Source organism: Somniosus microcephalus, unplaced genomic scaffold (genome assembly GCF_052327205.1).
Source record: "Somniosus microcephalus isolate GS21.2 unplaced genomic scaffold, FLI_Smic_1.0 unresolved_chr4, whole genome shotgun sequence".
Classification (NCBI taxonomy): Eukaryota; Metazoa; Chordata; class Chondrichthyes; order Squaliformes; family Somniosidae; genus Somniosus; species Somniosus microcephalus.
In genome coordinates, this window is record NW_028225182.1 from 45,243,939 (window position 1) to 45,261,599 (window position 17,661).

General features: G+C 52.9%; 1 protein-coding gene across 1 annotated transcript in view; it reads right to left on the bottom strand.

Moving 5' to 3' along the window:
* Positions 1-12,986: 12,986 nt before the first annotated feature.
* Positions 12,987-17,661, bottom strand: part of LOC147090673 (uncharacterized) — a 43,897-nt gene continuing 39,222 nt past the window's right edge. Inside the window, exon 8 of the mRNA XM_085977446.1 lies at positions 12,987-14,271. Within this exon, the coding sequence (XP_085833572.1) occupies positions 13,895-14,271 (377 nt within the window). The 3' untranslated portion in view covers positions 12,987-13,894. The remainder of the gene's footprint in view (positions 14,272-17,661) is intronic.

The following is a 17,661-nucleotide window of genomic DNA, read 5'->3' on the forward strand; positions in this document are numbered from 1 at the left end:
ACCCCAGTGAGAGTCAGTGTCTGTGTAACTGTACCCAAGTGAGTGTCAGTGTCTGTGGAACTGTACCCCAGTGAGAGTCAGTGTCTGTGGAACTGTACCCCAGTGAGAGTCAGTGTCTGTGGAACTGTAAACCAGTGAGAGTCAGTGCCTGTGGAACTGTACCCGGAGTGAGAGTCAATGTCTGTGGAACTGTAACCCAGTGAGAATCAGTGTCTGTGGAACTGTACCCCAGTAAGAGTCAGTGTCTGTGGAACTGTACCCCAGTGAGAGTCAATGTCTGTGGAACTGCACCCCAGTGGAAGCCAGTGTCTGTGGAACTGTACACAAGTGAGAGTCAGTGTCTGTGGAACTGTACCCCAGTGAATGTCAGTGTCTGTAGAACTGTACCCCAGTGAGTGTCAGTGTCTGTGGAACTGTACCCCAGTGAGAGTCAGTGTCTGTGGAACTGTACCCCAGTGAGAGTCAGTGTCTGTGGAACTGTACCCCAGTGATAGTCAGTGTCTGTGGAACTGTACCTCAGTGAGAGTCAGTGTCTGTGGAACTGTAGCCCAGTGAGAGTCAGTGTCCGTGGAACTGTACCCCAGTGAGAGTCAGTGTCTGTGGAACTGTACCCCAGTGAGAGTCAGTGTCTGTGGAACTGTACCCCAGTGAGAGTCATTGTCTGTGGAACTGTACCCCAGTGATAGTCAGTATCTGTGGAACTGTACCCCAGTGAGAGTCAGTGTCTGTGGAAATGTACCCCAGTGAGTGTCAGTGTCTGTGGAACTTTACCCCAGTGAGAGTCAGTGTCTGTGGAACTGTACCCCAGTGAGAGTCAGTGTCTGTGGGACTGTACCCGAGTGAGAGTCAGTGTCTGTGGAACTGTACCCCAGTGAGTGTCAGTGTCTGTGGAACGGTACCCCAGTGAGAGTCAGTGTCTGTGGAACTGTACCCCAATGAGAGTCAGTGTCTGCGGAACTGTACCCAAGTGAGAGTCAGTCTCTGTGGAACTGTACACCAGTGAGTGTCAGTGTCTGTGGAACTGTACCCCAGTGAGAGTCAGTGTCTGTGGAACTGTACCCAAGTGAGAGTCAGTGTCTGTGGAACTGTACCCCAGTGAGTGTCAGTGTCTGTGGAACTGTACCCCAGTGAGAGTCAGTATCTGAGGAACTGTACCCCGTGAGAGTCAGTGTCTGTGGCACTGTACCCCAGTGATAGTCAGTGTCTGTGGAACTGTACCCCAGTGAGAGTCAATGTCTGTGGAACTGTACCCCAGTGAGAGTCAGTGTCCATGGAACTGTACCCCAGTGAGAGTCAGTGTCTGTAGAAATGTACCCCAGTGAGTGTCAGTGTCTGTGGAACTGTACTCCAGTAAGAGTCAGTGTCTGTGGAACTGTACCCCAGTGAGAGTCAATGTCTGTGGAACTGTACCACAGTGAGAGTCAATGTCCATGTAACTGTACCCCAGTGAGAGTCAGTGTCTGTCGAACTGTACATCAGTGAGAGTCAGTGTCTGTGGAACTGTACCCCAGTGAGAGTCAGTGTCACTGTACCCCAATGAGAGTCAGTGTCTGTGGAACTGTACCCCAGTGAGAGTCAGTGTCACTGTACCCCAGTGAGAGTCAGTGTCTGTGGAACTGTACCCAAGTGAGTGTCAGTGTCTGTGGAACTGTACCCCAGTGAGAGTCAGTGTCTGTGTAACTGTACCCAAGTGAGTGTCAGTGTCTGTGGAACTGTACCCCAGTGAGAGTCAGTGTCTGTGGAACTGTACCCCAGTGAGAGTCAGTGTCTGTGGAAATGTAAACCAGTGAGAGTCAGTGCCTGTGGAACTGTACCCGGAGTGAGAGTCAATGTCTGTGGAACTGTAACCCAGTGAGAATCAGTGTCTGTGGAACTGTACCCCAGTGAGAGTCAGTGTCTGTGGAACTGTACCCCAGTGAGAGTCAATGTCTGTGGAACTGCACCCCAGTAGATGCCAGTGTCTGTGGAACTGTACACAAGTGAGAGTCAGTGTCTGTGGAACTGTACCCCAGTGAATGTCAGTGTCTGTAGAACTGTACCCCAGTGAGTGTCAGTGTCTGTGGAACTGTACCCCAGTGAGAGTCAGTGTCTGTGGAACTGTACCCCAGTGATAATCAGTGTCTGTGGAACTGTACCCCAGTGAGAGTCAGTGTCTGTGGAACTGTAGCCCAGTGAGAGTCAGTGTCCGTGGAACTGTACCCCAGTGAGAGTCAGTGTCTGTGGAACTGTACCCCAGTGAGAGTCAGTGTCTGTGGAACTGTACCCCAGTGAGAGTCATTGTCTGTGGAACTGTACCCCAGTGAGAGTCAGTGTCTGTGGAACTGTACCCCAGTGAGAGTCAGTGTCTGTGGAAATGTACCCCAGTGAGTGTCAGTGTCTGTGGAACTGTACCCCAGTGAGTGTCAGTGTCTGTGGAACTGTACCCCAGTGAGAGTCAGTGTCTGTGGAACTGTACCCCAGTGAGAGTCAGTGTCTGTGGGACTGTAACCCAGTGAGAGTCAGTGTCTGTGGGACTGTACCCGAGTGAGAGTCAGTGTCTGTGGAACTGTACCCCAGTGAGAGTCAGTGTCTGTGGAACTGTACCCCAGTGAGAGTCATTGTCTGTGGGACTGTACCCCACTGAGAGTCATTGTCTGTGGAACTGTACCCCAGTGAGAGTCAGTGTCTGTGGAACTGTGCCCCAGTGAGAGTCAGTGTCTGTGGAACTGTGCCCCAGTGAGAGTCAGTGTCTGTGGAACTGTACCCCAGTGAGAGTCAGTGTCTGTGGAACTGTACCCCAGTGAGAGTCAGTGTCTGTGGGACTGTACCCCAGTGAGAGTCAGTGTCTGTGGAACTGTACCCCAGTGAGAGTCAGTGTCTGTGGAACTGTACCCCAGTGAGAGTCAGTGTCTGTGGAACTGTACCCCAGTGAGTGTCAGTGTCTGTGGAACTGTACCCCAGTGAGAGTCAGTGTCTGTGGAACTGTACCCCAGTGAGAGTCAGTGTCTGTTGAACTGTACCCCAGTGAGAGTCAGTGTCTGTGGAACTGTACCCCAGTGAGAGTCAGTGTTTGTGGAACTGTACCCCAGTGAGAGTCAGTGTCTGTGGAACTGTACCCCAGTGAGAGTCAGTGTCTGTGGGACTGTACCCCAGTGAGAGTCAGTGTCTGTGGAACTGTACCCCAGTGAGAGTCAGTGTCTGTGGGACAGCAAACCACGACGATTCTGGAGACCCTGGCTGCTGAGTACTGCAGGGCTCCACCTGATCTATCCAGGCATCTGAAGCGCATCTTCAGCAAGCCAATGGTTTGCTCGATTATCTCTCTGGTGGACATGTGGCTGGAGTTATGTCTCTCCTCAGCTTCGTTGGATGGGCTCCTCAACGGCATCATTAGCCACGTCTTCAGGGGATAGCCCTTGTCTCCAAGTAGCCATCCGTTATGTTGGTCTGGTGGACTGAAGAGCGGAGGAACACTAGACTGGCGCAGGATGGCAACTGCCAGGGTACTTGGCACAAACATGCAAAATGTTCTTCTTGTGGTCACACAGCAGCTGTACGTTGAGGGACTGGAATCCCTTGCGGTTGACAAAAGTACCTGGATTGTGCTGGGGTGCCTTAAGATCCACATGTGTGCAGTCAATGACGCCCTGCACCCTTGGAAAGCCTGCCAGATTGTCAAACCCAACCGCACGCGCAGACACACTGGCTTGATCCTTGGTGAAATGGATGTAATTGTGAGCGATGGCAAAGAGGGCATCGGTTACCTGCTTGTGTGTGCGGCCGCCTGGGAGACGCTGCTGATGTCTGCTGCTGATCCCTGGAATGAGCCTGAAGCAAAAAAAGTTGAGTGCGGTGGTGACTTTGACGGCCACAGGTAAGGGGTGTCCACCCGCTCCTCTGAGCTCCAGGTCTTGTTGCAGCATTGCGCAGATGTCACCCACTACCTCTCGCGAAAGTCTCAGCCTCCTTTGGCACTGCTGCTCAGTCATGTTGAGGTAGCTGATCCTCTGTCTGTAGATCCTGTTTGGGGGGTATCTCCTGCGGCGACGTGCTTCCATGCGCTGGTGCCCTCTGGCCTGTGCAGCTTCAGGTGGGTGAGCAGCAGCTTGGCGCTCCTGCTGTTGCTCCTGCTGTTGGTGCTGCTGCTGCTCAGGGTTCTGCTGCTGCCGTGACTGGTCTTCGTCCGAATCTGATGTCCAGGAGGAAAGGAAATAAATGGTTCCCATTCTTCTGCTTTATACCTCAGTTGAGGAAGCGTTCATTCAAAGTGGGGAGAGGGGTTTCCCAGGGGGTCACACTGGAGATGGGTGTCAGGCTCCAAACTTCCACCACAATGACTAGGCCTGTTAAAAATTCCCCCAGGCATGAGACAACAAAGTTCTGCCACCTGCAAATGATGACTGGTGAAATCTCCTTTTTAATGGTGGAGCTGCAGCTGTTAGTAAGCAATCCACTTGTGAGGCCGCCAGGATTAACTGGCGTGTATCAGAGGAGGCGTGCAGCACAGGGAAAACAGTTAAAATCTCAAAGGACCCACAAAATGGGATTATAGAGGCATTTAACTGGTTGGTAAGGGCCTTAAGAGCCTATCCCGCCTCTTGGAGGGGGGATGGAGTCGGGGTCAGAAAACTCGCATGTGGGAAAATTGCTCGGAGGCGGAATGGAGGTGGGATCGGGCCCGCCCGCCAGTTTTTGCGATTTTAACACAGCACACGCCTCCATTCCCGCCTCCTCGGACCTGGCAAAATCGAGCCCTCAGTGTCTGTGGAACTTTATCCCAGTGAGAGTCAGTGTCTGTGGAACTGTACCCCAGTGAGAGTCAGTGTCTGTGGAACTGTGCCCCAGTGAGAGTCAGTGTCTGTGGAACTGTACCCCAGTGAGAGTCAGTGCCTGTGGAACTGTACCCCAGTGAGAGTCAGTGCCTGTGGAACTGTACCCCAGTGAGAGTTAGTGTCTGTGGAACCGTACCCCAGAGAGTCAGTGTCTGTGGAACTGTACCCCAGTGAGTCAGTGTCTGTGGAACTGTACCCCAGTGAGAGTCAGTGTCTGTGGAACTGTACCCCAGTGAGAGTCAGTGTCTGTGGAACTGTACCCCAGTGAGAGTCAGTGTCTGTGGTACTGTACCCCAGTGAGAGTCAGTGTCTGTGGAGCTGCACCCCAGTGAGAGTCCGTGCCTGTGGAACTGTACCCCAGTGAGAGTCAGTGTCTGTGGAACTGTACCCCAGTGAGAGTCAGTGTTTTTGGAACTGTACCCCAGTGAGAGTCAGTGTCTGTGGAATTGTACCCCAGTGAGAGTCAGTGTCTGTGGAACTGTACCCCAGTGAGAGTCAGTGTCTATGGAAATGTACCCCAGTGAGATGCAGTGCCTGTGGAACTGTACCCCAGTGAGAGTCAGTGTCTGTGGAACTGTACCCCAGTGAGAGTCAGTGTCTGTGGAACTGTACCCCAGTGAGAGTCAGTGTCTGTGGAACTGTACCCCAGTGAGAGTCAGTGTCTGTGGAACTGTACCCCAGTGAGAGTCAGTGTCTGTGGAACTGTACCCCAGTGAGAGTCAGTGTCTGTGGAACGGTACCCCAGTGAGAGTCAGTGTCTGTGGAATTGTACCCTAGTGAGAGTCGGTGTCTGTGGAACTGTACCCCAGTGAGAGTCATTGTCTGTGGAACTGTACCCCAGTGAGAGTCGGTGTCTGTGGAACTGTACCCCAGTGATTTTTTTTATTCATTGACGGGATGTGGGTGTCGCTGGCAAAGCCTGCATTTATTGCCCATCCCTAATTGCCCTTGAGAAGGTGGTGGTGAGCCTCCTTCTTGAACCGCTGCAGTCCGTGTGGTGGTGGTACTTCCACAGTGCTGTTAGGGAGGGAGTTCCAGGATTTTAACCCCGCAATGATGAAGAAACGGCCAATATATTTCCAAGTCAAGGCGGTGTGTAACTTGGAGGGGGAGTTGGAGGTGGTGGTGCTCCCATTCGCCTGCTGCCCTTGTCCTGTTACGGGTGCGGTCGAGGACCCAAGTGCAGGCAGCCAGCCAAGGGCTTGAGATGGAGTAAAACTCAAGAGATGCTTCACAAGACCAAGGGCTCCTCAAATACAGGAGGTACAGAGAACTCCCCAAACAAACTCTCAAAGCATAATTCAAAGAAACAAAAGCGAGAATACCAAACGCAGGGGGAGGGCTGCAACCTGACCTGTGACTTGCAGGCAGGAGAACCCAAGACTGAGCCCCGGGGGCCGGAAACAGTCAGCTTAAGTAACAGGCCTGATGAGTCAGATGACCCAATTACTCTAATGAGACACAGGTGAGGAGAGAGGTGCAGAAACATGGCAGCAGTGTACTGAGGCAACCTAAACCACCCTCTGGCGGCCGGCAGAGGAACGTGAAGCTGGGACCATGACAGTACCCCCTCCCCTAGGGATAGCACCTGACGTACCCACAGTAGCCTCTAGCTGGCGCCGGTGGAACTCCCGGATAACCCCAGGATCCAGGATGTCCAGGAGAGCGAGAGCTCGGAGACAACAAATCGGAGACAACAGGCGTTAGTTTTTTCTTTTTCTTTTTTTTTTCCTTTATTACTAAAACAGCAGGGGCCCAGGAGTGCGAGAGTTCCGGAGCAAATCAACAGCGGCAGCCCAGGCCTTAGTTTTTTTTTAAACACAAAACAGCCAGAGCCCAGGAGAAAACATAGCGGGGGGCCCAGGAGACTTGAGAATTTAAACACAGCGGGGGCCCAGGAGACTCGAGAGTTTAACACAGCGGGGGCCCAGGAAACTCGAGAATTTAACACAGCGGAGGCCCAGGAGACTCGAGAGTTTAACACAGCGGAGGCCCAGGAGACTCTAGAATTTAACACAGCGGAGGCCCAGGAGACTCGAGAATTATTGTTTTACAAAAACAGCAGGAACCCAGGCTCGCAGCTAGTAAAACGGCGGCAGCCGAGGCCTTTTTTTTCCACAAAACAGCCAGAGCCCAGGAGAAAACATAGCGGGGGCCCAGGAGACTAGAGAGTTCGGAGTTAGTAAACCCCACCCGAAACCAAAGTGATCTCCAGGGAGAGGTGAAAAACCAGATAAAACCCAATGGCCAATTAGGGAGAAAAAATCTGGGAAATTCCTCTCCAACCCACCTAGGCAATTGAAACACGTCCAGGAGATTCCTTTGTCCCTAACACAGCAGGAGCCCAGGAGAGCGAGAGAGTTCGGCGGTACTAAACACAGTGAGAGCCCAGGAGAGTTCGGCGGTACTAAACACAGTGAGAGCCCAGGAGAGCGGGAGGGTTCGGCGGTCCAGCCTGCCGATCGTGGCTCCCTGGCTCATCAGGGCAGAGCGCAGTTAATAAATCTCCTCCATTCGTTGGCTGGTTTCTGCTGGGTCCACGTTGATGGCTCAGTCTTGCTGTTATGGGTGCGGTCGAGGACCCAAGTGCAGGCAGCCAGCCAAGGGCTTGAGATGGAGTAAAACTCGAGAGATGCTTCACAAGACCAAGGGCTCCTCAAATACAGGAGGTACAGAGAACTTACCCAAACAAACTCTCAAAGCATAATTCAAAGAAACAAAAGCGAGAATACCAAACGCAGGGGGAGGTCTACTAACTGACCTGTGACTTGCAGGCAGGAGAACCCAAGACTGAGCCCCTGGGGCTGGAAACAGGCCTGATTAGTCAGATGACACAATTACTCTAATGAGACACGGGTGAAGAGAGAGGTGCAGAGACATGGCTGCAGCTGGAGTGCATAATTAATTTGGATAACCAAATTCTAATTTGATTTATTAACGTTTATGTAAAGGTTTATTAGTTAAAGTTTACTTGTTTATTTTCTGGTCCTACCAAAAGAGGGACATGGCTGCAGCTGGAGTGCATAATTAATTTGGATAACCAAATTCTAATTTGATTTATTAACGTTTTTGTAAAGGTTTATTAGTTAAAGTTTACTTGTTTATTTTTTTGGTCCTACCAAAAGAGGGACAAAAGAGGGACATGGCTGCAGCTGGAGTGCATAATTAATTTGGATAACCAAATTCTAATTTGATTTATTAACGTTTTTGTAAAGGTTTATTAGTTAAAGTTTACTTGTTTATTTTTTCGTCCTACCAAAAGAGGGACATGGCTGCAGCTGGAGTGCATAATTAATTTGGATAACCAAATTCTAATTTGATTTATTAACGTTTTTGTAAAGGTTTATTAGTTAAAGTTTACTTGTTTATTGTTTCGTCCTACCAAAAGAGGGACAAAAGAGGGACATGGCTGCAGTTGCCTTCCGGCAGAGGCGGAGGTCCCCAATGGAGGGCTCTCTATGCGGGACTCCTCCCTTGTTCTATTGGGGACTTGGTCTGGAGGGTGTTGCACGGAGCACTCCCGTGCAATATATTTTTAAGTAGGTTCACGGACTCCCAGGCCGCCTGTTTGTTCTGCGGCCTGGAGGAGTCCGTTTTTCATATATATGTAGAATGTGAGAGGTTGCAGCCCCTCTTCCATTATTTGAAGGGGCTGCTCCTCGATTTTTGGTTGCACTTCAGTCCCACGCTCTTGATCTATGGTCATCCGGTGCGGAGGGGAGCGGGCAGGTTGGAGGACCTCCTCGTGGGTCTGCTCCTTGGCCTGGCTAAAAAAGCCACCAATTGGTCCAGGCAGCGAGCGGTCGAGGGGGTCGTCCAGCCAGATTGCCTCCCTCTCTTCCGCGGCCATGTTCACGCCCGGGTGGCCCTGGAGATGGAGCACGCGGTGTCCGCCAGCACGCTCGAGTACTTCCGTGACCGGTGGGCGCCGCGGGGACTGGAGTGCATAATTGATTTGGACAACCAAATTTTAATTTGATTTGCTAAGGTTTATTTAAAGTTTTAGGCCTAGAAATTCAGTGGGCTGCGCCACCAGTTTGCGCCCAAAGAGGGCACTCAGTGGCTTTAGCGCCACTGGCCACACCTCCCGCGATATTTAGCGGGGCGCTAATGGGGGCGTTAGCCTGTAGCGCTGCGTCGCCACCGATGATGTCATCGGTGTGCGCAGCGCCCCGCTCCCGCCCCGATGACCATATTTGGTCGCGCCCGCCTCTTTAACGCCGGTCGCAAATCGCGACCGGTTCACAGGGCCTACCTGTGGTGGTAGTGGCGCTAGTTAAGGTAGAGGTGCGGGGCGGCCGCCTGCCCGCACCTCCGTCCCCGGCCTCCTACACCCCCCCCTCCCCCGTGGCATTGCCGGCTGTTTCCTGAGAGCCCGGCACTTCTCCTTGGTGCCGGGCTCATTTGCCGGCACTCGCGAGCGGGGATCGCGCTGTTGCAGGCACCTCCCCCTTAACAGTCGGAGGAAGGCCTGCAGTACCGCAGCGTGCCGTGCCGCAGCATGTGGCACTGCGGCCCTTAGCGCGCCGATATTCAGGGTGAGCGCCCCAAGCGGGGCGCGGGGAGCCTCGAGTAGCGGCCCGCTTCCATTTGGGGTGCAGGCAGAAACTGAATATCGGGATGGCGCAAGTGGCTCTGCTCGCAGCGGTAATTCCGGCGCCCAGGCGAGCTTGGCGCCCCAAACGGCGCCCAACTGAATTTTTAGCCCTTACAGTTTTAATTACAGTCTATTTGTTTAATTTACTTGGTCCAATTAAAAGAGGACATGGCTGCAGTTGCCTTCCGGCGGAGGCGGAGGTCCCCAATGGAGGGCTCTCTATGCGGGAGTCCTCCCTTGTTCTATTGGGGACTTGGCCTGGAGGGTGTTGCACGGAGCAGTCCCGTGCAATATATTTTTAAGTATGTTCACGGACTCCCAGGCCGCCTGTTTGTTCTGCGGCCTGGAGGAGTCCGTTTTTCACATTTACACGGAATGGGAGAGGTTGCAGCCCCTCTTCCATTAATTGAAGGGGCTGCTCCTCGATTTTTGGTTGCACTTCAGTCCCACGCTCTTGATCTATGGTCACCCGGTGCGGAGGGGAGCAGGTAGGTTGGAGGACCTCCTCGTGGGTCTGCTCCTGGGCCTGGCTAAGAAAGCCATCAATTGGTCCAGGCAGCGGGCGGTCGAGGGGGTCGTCCAGCCAGATTGCCTCCCTCTCTTCCGCGGCCATGTTCGCGCCCGGGTGGCCCTGGAGATGGAGCATGCGGTGTCCGCCGGCACGCTCGAGGACTTCCGTGACCGGTGGCACCGCGGGGACTGGAGTGCATAATTAATTTGGATAACCAAATTCTAATTTGATTTATTAACGGTTATGTAAAGTTCTATTAGTTACAGTTTATTTGTTTATTTTTGATTGGTCCTATCAAAAGAGGGACATGGCTGCAGTTGCCTTCCGGCAGAGGCGGAGGTCCCCAATGGAGGGCTCTCTATGTGGGAGTCCTCCCTTGTTCTATTGGGGACTTGGCCTGGAGGGTGTTGCACGGAGCAGTCCCGTGCAATATATTTTTAAGCATGTTCACAGACTCCCAGGCTGCCTGTTTGTTCTGCGGCCTGGAGGAGTCCGTTTTTCACATTTACACGGAGTGTGAGAGGTTGCAGTCCCTCTTCCATTATTTGAAGGGGCTGCTCCTCGATTTTTGGTTGCACTTCAGTCCCACGCTCTTGATCTACGGTCACCTGGTGCGGAGGGGAGCGGGCAGGTTGGAGGACCTCCTCGTGGGTCTGCTCCTGGGCCTGGCTAAGAAAGCCATCAATTGGTCCAGGCAGCGGGCGGTCGAGGGGGCCGTCCAGCCAGATTGCCTCCCTCTCTTCCGCGGCCATGTTCGCGCCCGGGTGGCCCTGGAGATGGAGCACGCGGTGTCCGCCGGCACGCTCGAGGACTTCCGTGACCGGTGGGCGCCGCGGGGACTGGAGTGCATAATTAATTTGGATAACCAAATTCTAATTTGATTTATTAACGGTTATGTAAAGTTCTATTAGTTACAGTTTATTTGTTTATTTTTGATTGGTCCGATCAAAAGAGGGACATGGCTGCAGTTGCCTTCCGGCGGAGGCGGAGGTCCCCAATGGAGGGCTCTCTATGCGGGACTCCTCCCTTGTTCTATTGGGGACTTGGCCTGGAGGGTGTTGCACGGAGCACTCCCGTGCAATATATTTTTAAGTAGGTTCACGGACTCCCAGGCCGCCTGTTTGTTCTGCGGCCTGGAGGAGTCCGTTTTTCATATTTATGCAGAATGTGAGAGGTTGCAGCCCCTCTTTCATTATTTGAAGGGGCTGCTCCTCGATTTTTGGTTGCACTTCAGTCCCACGCTCTTGATCTACGGTCACCCGGTGCGGAGGGGAGCGGGCAGGTTGGAGGACCTCCTCGTGGGTCTGCTCCTGGGCCTGGCTAAAAAAGCTATCACTTGGTACAGGCAGCGGGCGGTCGAGGGGGTCGTCCAGCCAGATTGCCTCCCTCTCTTCCGCGGCCACGTTCGCGCCCGGGTGGCCCTGGAGATGGAGCACGCTGTGTCCGCCGGCACGCTCGAGCACTTCCGTGACCGGTGGGTGCCGCGGGGACTGGAGTGCATAATTGGATTGGGCAGCCAAATTTTTATTTGATTTGCTAAGGTTTATTTAAAGTTTTAGAGTTTAATTACAGTTTATTTGTTTAATTTACTTGGTCCATTTAAAAAGAGTGACATGGCTGCAGTTGCCTTCCAGCGGAGGCGGAGGTCCCCAATGGAGGGCTCTCTATGTGGGAGTCCTCCCTTGTTCTATTGGGGACTTGGCCTGGAGGGTGTTGCACGGAGCAGTCCCGTGCAATATATTTTTAAGTAGGTTCACGGACTCCCAGGTCGCCTGTTTGTTCTGCGGCCTGGAGGAGTCCGTTTTTCACATTTACACGGAGTGTGAGAGGTTGCAGCCCCTCTTCCATTATTTGAAGGGGCTGCTCCTCGATTTTTGGTTGCACTTCAGTCCCACGCTCTTGATCTACGGTCACCCGGTGCGGAGGGGAGCGGGCAGGTTGGAGGACCTCCTCGTGGGTCTGCTCCTGGGCCTGGCTAAGAAAGCCATCAATTGGACCAGGCAGCGGGCGGGCGAGGGGGTCGTCCAGCCAGATTGCCTCCCTCTTTTCCGCGGCCATGTTCACGCCCGGGTGGCCCTGGAGATGGAGCACGCGGTGTCTGCCGGCACGCTCGAGGACTTCCGTGACCGGTGGGCGCCGCGGGGACTGGAGTGCATAATTAATTTGGATAACCAAATTCTAATTTGATTTATTAACGGTTATGTAAAGTTCTATTAGTTACAGTTTATTTGTTTATTTTTGATTGGTCCTATCAAAAGAGGGACATGGCTGCAGTCCTCCCTCTCTTCCGCGGCCATGTTCGCGCCCGGGTGGCCCTGGAGATGAAGCATGCGGTGTCCGCCGGCGCGCTCAAGTACTTCCGTGACCGGTGGGCGCTGCGGGGACTGGAGTGCATAATTGATTTGGACAACCAAATTTTAATTTGATTTGCTAAGGTTTATTTAAAGTTTTACAGTTTTAATTACAGTCTATTTGTTTAATTTACTTGGTCCAATCAAAAGAGGACATGGCTGCAGTGTACTGAGGCAACCTAAACTGCCCTCTGGTGGCCAGCAGAGGAACGTGTAGCTGAGACCCTGACATGTCCTTTACCATCTAGAAGGACCTCAGCATGTACAAAAACGCATTGCAGCCAATGAAGCATTTTGAAGTGCAGTCACTGTTGGAATGCAGGACTTGCGGCAGACAATTTGGGCACTGCAAGATCCCACAAACATCAACGTGACAATGACCAGATAAACTGATTTTTTAGTGATATTGATTGAGGGATAAATATTGCCTCCAGGACCTCCAGATCTCCCCTGCTCTGCTTCAAAATAGTGCCATGGGATCTTTTACGTCCACTTGAGAGAGCAGACAGGGCCTCAGTTTAACGTCTCATCTGAAAGACGGCACCTCCGACAGTGCAGCACTCCCTCAGTATTACACCGGGTGTGTCAGCCTGGATTATGTGCTCATGTCCCTTGAGTGGGACTTGAACCCACAACCTTCTGACTCAGAGGTGAGAGTGCTGCCCACTGAGCCACCTAAACAGTCTCGGCTCCGATAAATGACACAACGACAAACACGCCATCAGGGTTTTGGTTTATTTAAGAATCAGGCAGTTTGTACCTGACACATTACAGGCAGAATAGCCAACACATGGCAGCGGGATTGACATGAATTAGTCAATCATGAAGGAAAGACTTATGAAATAATACTGAGCGGCCTACGGGTGGCGCTGTCCAGGGAGAGTATAAATACTCAGGCACGGGCCCAGCTTGCGCAGGACATTCTTAACAGGAACTAGTGAAGGACACAACTAGACCTCCATGTTGTAAAACAGTTGATTAAAGCTTTGTTTAACGCTTAGACCAAGTGCCTAGTAGTTTTCTTACGTCACGGATCAATGCACAAGGGCCACATTTACAGGTTACGTTTGTGGTTCTCCCACCGTACCACCGGGTGGGAGTCCGTCAAGTGGGCCCATTTTTTTTGGTATAGACTTATGTCTTATGAAAAAACTAAATTCAAGGTTTTTAGCCTGAAATTTATAGTCCGAAGCTGGCCCCCACCCACAAGGACTGCAACGGTTGAAGAAGGCGGCTCACCTTCTCAGGGTCATTTAGGGAGGGGCAATAAATGCTGGCTGACATGAACCTTGTCATTCATGTGGAAATGACTTATGAAATAATACTGGGTGGCCTGCTGATGGCGCTGTCCAGGGAGAGTATAAATACTCGGGCTTGGGCCCAGCTTGCTCAGGACATTCGTTAACAGGAACTAATGAAGGACACAACTAGATCTCCATGTTGAAAAACAGTTGATTAAAGCCTTGTTTAATATTCAGACCAAGTGCCTAGTAGTTTTCTTACATCACTGGCCTTGCCAGCGATGCCCACATCCAGGAATCAAAAACAAGTCTCTGCCCCCTGGGCAATGCCAGGCTGGGTTGCGCTGCCGACTGCACTGGTGAAGCGACTAAAAACACAGAAATTAAACGCACAGCTCTGTTAATGTGTCTGCAGACCGGGTAGAGTGAGCGAAGTGAGGGGATAGCGGGGCAGAGTGAGGAGCGAGGGGCAGGGGCCTGGCTGACCCAAGCGAAGATACTTTGCTTTCTACTGAAGATGGATCAGGCTTCGCCCAGCCCGCCATGTGCCTGCGGGTAGCTGGCGTTGAGAGTCTCCAAGGCTGGCGGACCATCCCCTTGCAACACTCGCCATCATCTCCTGGGCCCATCACGGAGAAAGTGCACGTCGTCCAGAGGGAGAATCCGAGGCCTCCGATCAGGGTTGCGCCGACGACACAAAGCAGCGAGGCGAAGCACCAGAGTTCCATCGTGTTCCTCACAGCTGCGGGCATGCGGCTCACTGTGGGGAAGATGAGCCACACAGCCGTTACTGAAGCCCCCGTCTGCTTGTCGTGACCGGTAGACGATTCCAACCTCCAACCCCTCCACCCCCCCCAGGCCCGCCCCTGCCGGAGGGTCAGTCCCGCGGCCACCAGCAGAGCCTCACCTAAGGGACCCGCTCTCCACCTCTGAGCCCAGTTCAGCACAGTGTCAGCAGGATGGCATGGCCGGCATTGCAGCTGAGCCTGTCCCTGTCCTCGGCGACGGTCGGCGTCACTGGGTCGTGACCGGGACCAAGGACAATGGCCTTTTGACCTACCCCTCCCCCACTGACCCAAGGGGCCTTGGCTGAATGGGGTCACCTCATATAGTTGGGCAAATGAGAGACTGAAAGAGATAGGCAGTGGAAGAGAGAGATACAGGGAAAGATGAAGTGAAAGACAGCAAGAGACAGAGAGAGAGAGAAAAACAAAGAGAGAAACAAAGAGAGACAGAGAGAGAGAGAGGTAGAGAGAGAGAGAGACAGGGAGAGAGAGGGACAGAGAGAGAGACAGAGAGGGACACACAGAGAGAGACAGAGAGAGAGAGACAGAGAGAGAGACAGAGACAGAGAGAGACAGAGAGAGAGAGACAGAGAGGGACACACAGAGAGAGACAGAGAGAGAGAGGCAGAGAGAGAGATAGAGAGAGAGATAGAGAGAGAGACAGAGAGAGAGAGGCAGAGAGAGAGATAGAGAGAGAGATAGAGAGGAGGACAGAGAGAGAAAGACAGAGAGAGAGGGAGAGAGAGAGAGACAGAGACAGAGATAGAGAGAGGGACAGAGAGAGAGACAGAGACAGAGAGGGAGAGAGAGAGAGAGAGAGACAGAGAGACAGAGACAGAGAGACAGAGAGAGAGACAGAGAGAGAGAGAGACAGGGAGAGAGACAGAGAGAGAGAGGCAGAGAGAGAGAGACAGAGAGAGGCAGAGAGAGAGATAGAGAGAGACAGAGAGAGACAGAGAGGGAGAGAGACAGGGAGAGAGACAGAGAGAGAGAGGCAGAGAGAGAGAGACAGAGAGAGGGAGAGAGACAGAGATAGAGAGGGACAGAGAGAGAGAGACAGAGAGAGGGAGAGAGACAGAGATAGAGAGGGACAGAGAGAGAGAGACAGAGAGAGAGAGAGAGACAGGGAGAGAGAGAGAGAGAGAGAGAGAGAGAAATGGCGAAGGCACCACTTGGAGTGAATCTCAGCCCAACTGCCCCCTGGTGGTAGAAACTTTGATTTGCCCCAACTGCACTCCTGCTGGGGGGTCAGGGGTCATGAACTTCAAATAGTCACTCAGACAATGAGAAGGGTTTGGTGCAATGTTCCACAGAGGGTTGTTGTGATTGGTACAGGGCTATGAGGAACAGAGCGGGGCAATGGGATTTGTTTGGGATTAATACTGGGCTATGGGGAGAGAGCGGGGCAGTGGGATTAGTTTGGGATTGATACAGGCCTATGGGGAGTGAGCGGGGCAGTGGGATTAGTTTGGGATTAATACTGGGCTATGGGGAGAGAGCGGGGCAGTGGGATTAGGTTGGAATTGATACAGGGCTATGGGGAGAGAGTGGGGCAGTGGGATTAGGTTGGAATTGATACAGGGCTCTGGGGAGAGAGCAGGGCAGTGGGATTAGTTTGGGGTTGATACAGGGCTATGGGGAGAGAGCGGGGCAGTGGGATTAGGTTGGAATTGATACAGGGCTCTGGGGAGACAGCAGGGCAGTGGGATTAGTTTGGAATTGATACAGGGCTATGGGGAGAGAGCCGGGCAGTGGGATTAGTTTGGGATTGATACAGGGATATGGGGATAGAGCGAGGCAGTGGGATTAGTTTGGGATTGATACAGGGCTATGGGGAGAGAGCAGGGCAGTGGGATTAGTTTGGGATTGATACAGGGCTATGGGGAGAGAGCCAGGGAGTGGGATTAGTTTGGGATTGATACAGGGCTCTGCGAGATAGCGGGGCAGTGGGATTAGCTTTGGATTGATACAGGGCTATGGGGAGAGAGCGGGGCAGTGGGATTAGGTTGGGATTGATACAGGGCTATGGGGAGAGAGCGGGGCAGTGGGATTAGTTTGGGATTGATACAGGGCTATGGGGAGATAGCGGGGCAGTGGGAGTAGTTTGGGATTGATACAGAGCTCTGCGAGATAGCGGGGCAGTGAGATTAGCTTTGGATTGATACAGGGCTATGGGGAGAGAGCGGGGCAGTGGGATTAGTTTGGGATTGATACAGGGCTATGGGGAGAGAGCGGGGCAGTGGGCGTAATTTGGGATTCAGACAGGGCTATGGGGAGAGAGCGGGGCAGTGGGAGTAGTTTGGGATTGATACAGGGCTATGGGGAGAGAGCAGGGCAGTGGGATTAGTTTGGGATTGATACTGGGCTCTGGGAGAGAGCGGGTCAGTGGGATTCGTTTGGGATTGATACTGGGCTATGGGGAGAGAGCGGGGCAGTGGGATTATTTTGGGATTGATACAGGGCTATGGGGAAAGAGCAGGGCAGTGGGATTAGTTTGGGATTGATACAGGACTATGGGGAGAGAGTGGGTCAGTGGGATTAGTTTGGGGATTGATACTGGGCTCTGGGAGAGAGCGGGGCAGTGGGAGTAGCTTGGGATTGATACAGGGCTATGGGGAGAGAGCGGGGCAGTGGGATTAGTTTGGGGATTGATACTGGGCTCCGGGAGAGAACGGGTCAGTGGGATTAGTTTGGGATTGGTACTGGGCTCTGGGGAGAGAGCGGGGCAGTGGGAGTAGCTTGGGATTGATACTGGGCTATGGGGAGAGAGCGGGGCAGTGGGAGTAGTTTGGGATTGATACAGGGCTATGGGGAGAGAGCGGGGCAGTGGGAGTAGTTTGGGATTGATACTGGGCTATGGGGAGAGAGCGGGTCAGTGGGATTAGTTTGGGATTGATACTGGGCTCTGGGGAGAGAGCGGGGCAGTGGGATTAGTTTGGGATTGATACAGGGCTATGGAGAGAGAGCGGGGCAGTGGGATTAGTTTGGGATTGATACAGGGCTATGGGGAGAGTGCGGGGCAGTGGGATTAGTTTGGGATTGATACAGGGCTATGGAGAGAGAGCGGGGCAGTGGGATTAGTTTGGGATTGATACTGGGCTCTGGGGAGAGAGCGGGGAAGTGGGAGTAGTTTGGGATTGATACAGGGCTCTGGGTGAGAGCGGGGCAGTGGGATTAGTTTGGGATTGATACAGGGCTCTGGGAGAGAGTGGGGCAGTGGGATTAGTTTGGGATTGATACTGGGCTCTGGGAGAGAGCGGGGCAGTGGGATTAGTTTGGGATTGATACAGGGCTCTGGAGAAAGCGGGGCAGTGAGATTAGTTTGGGATTGATACAGGACTATAGGGAGAAAGCAGGGCAGTGGG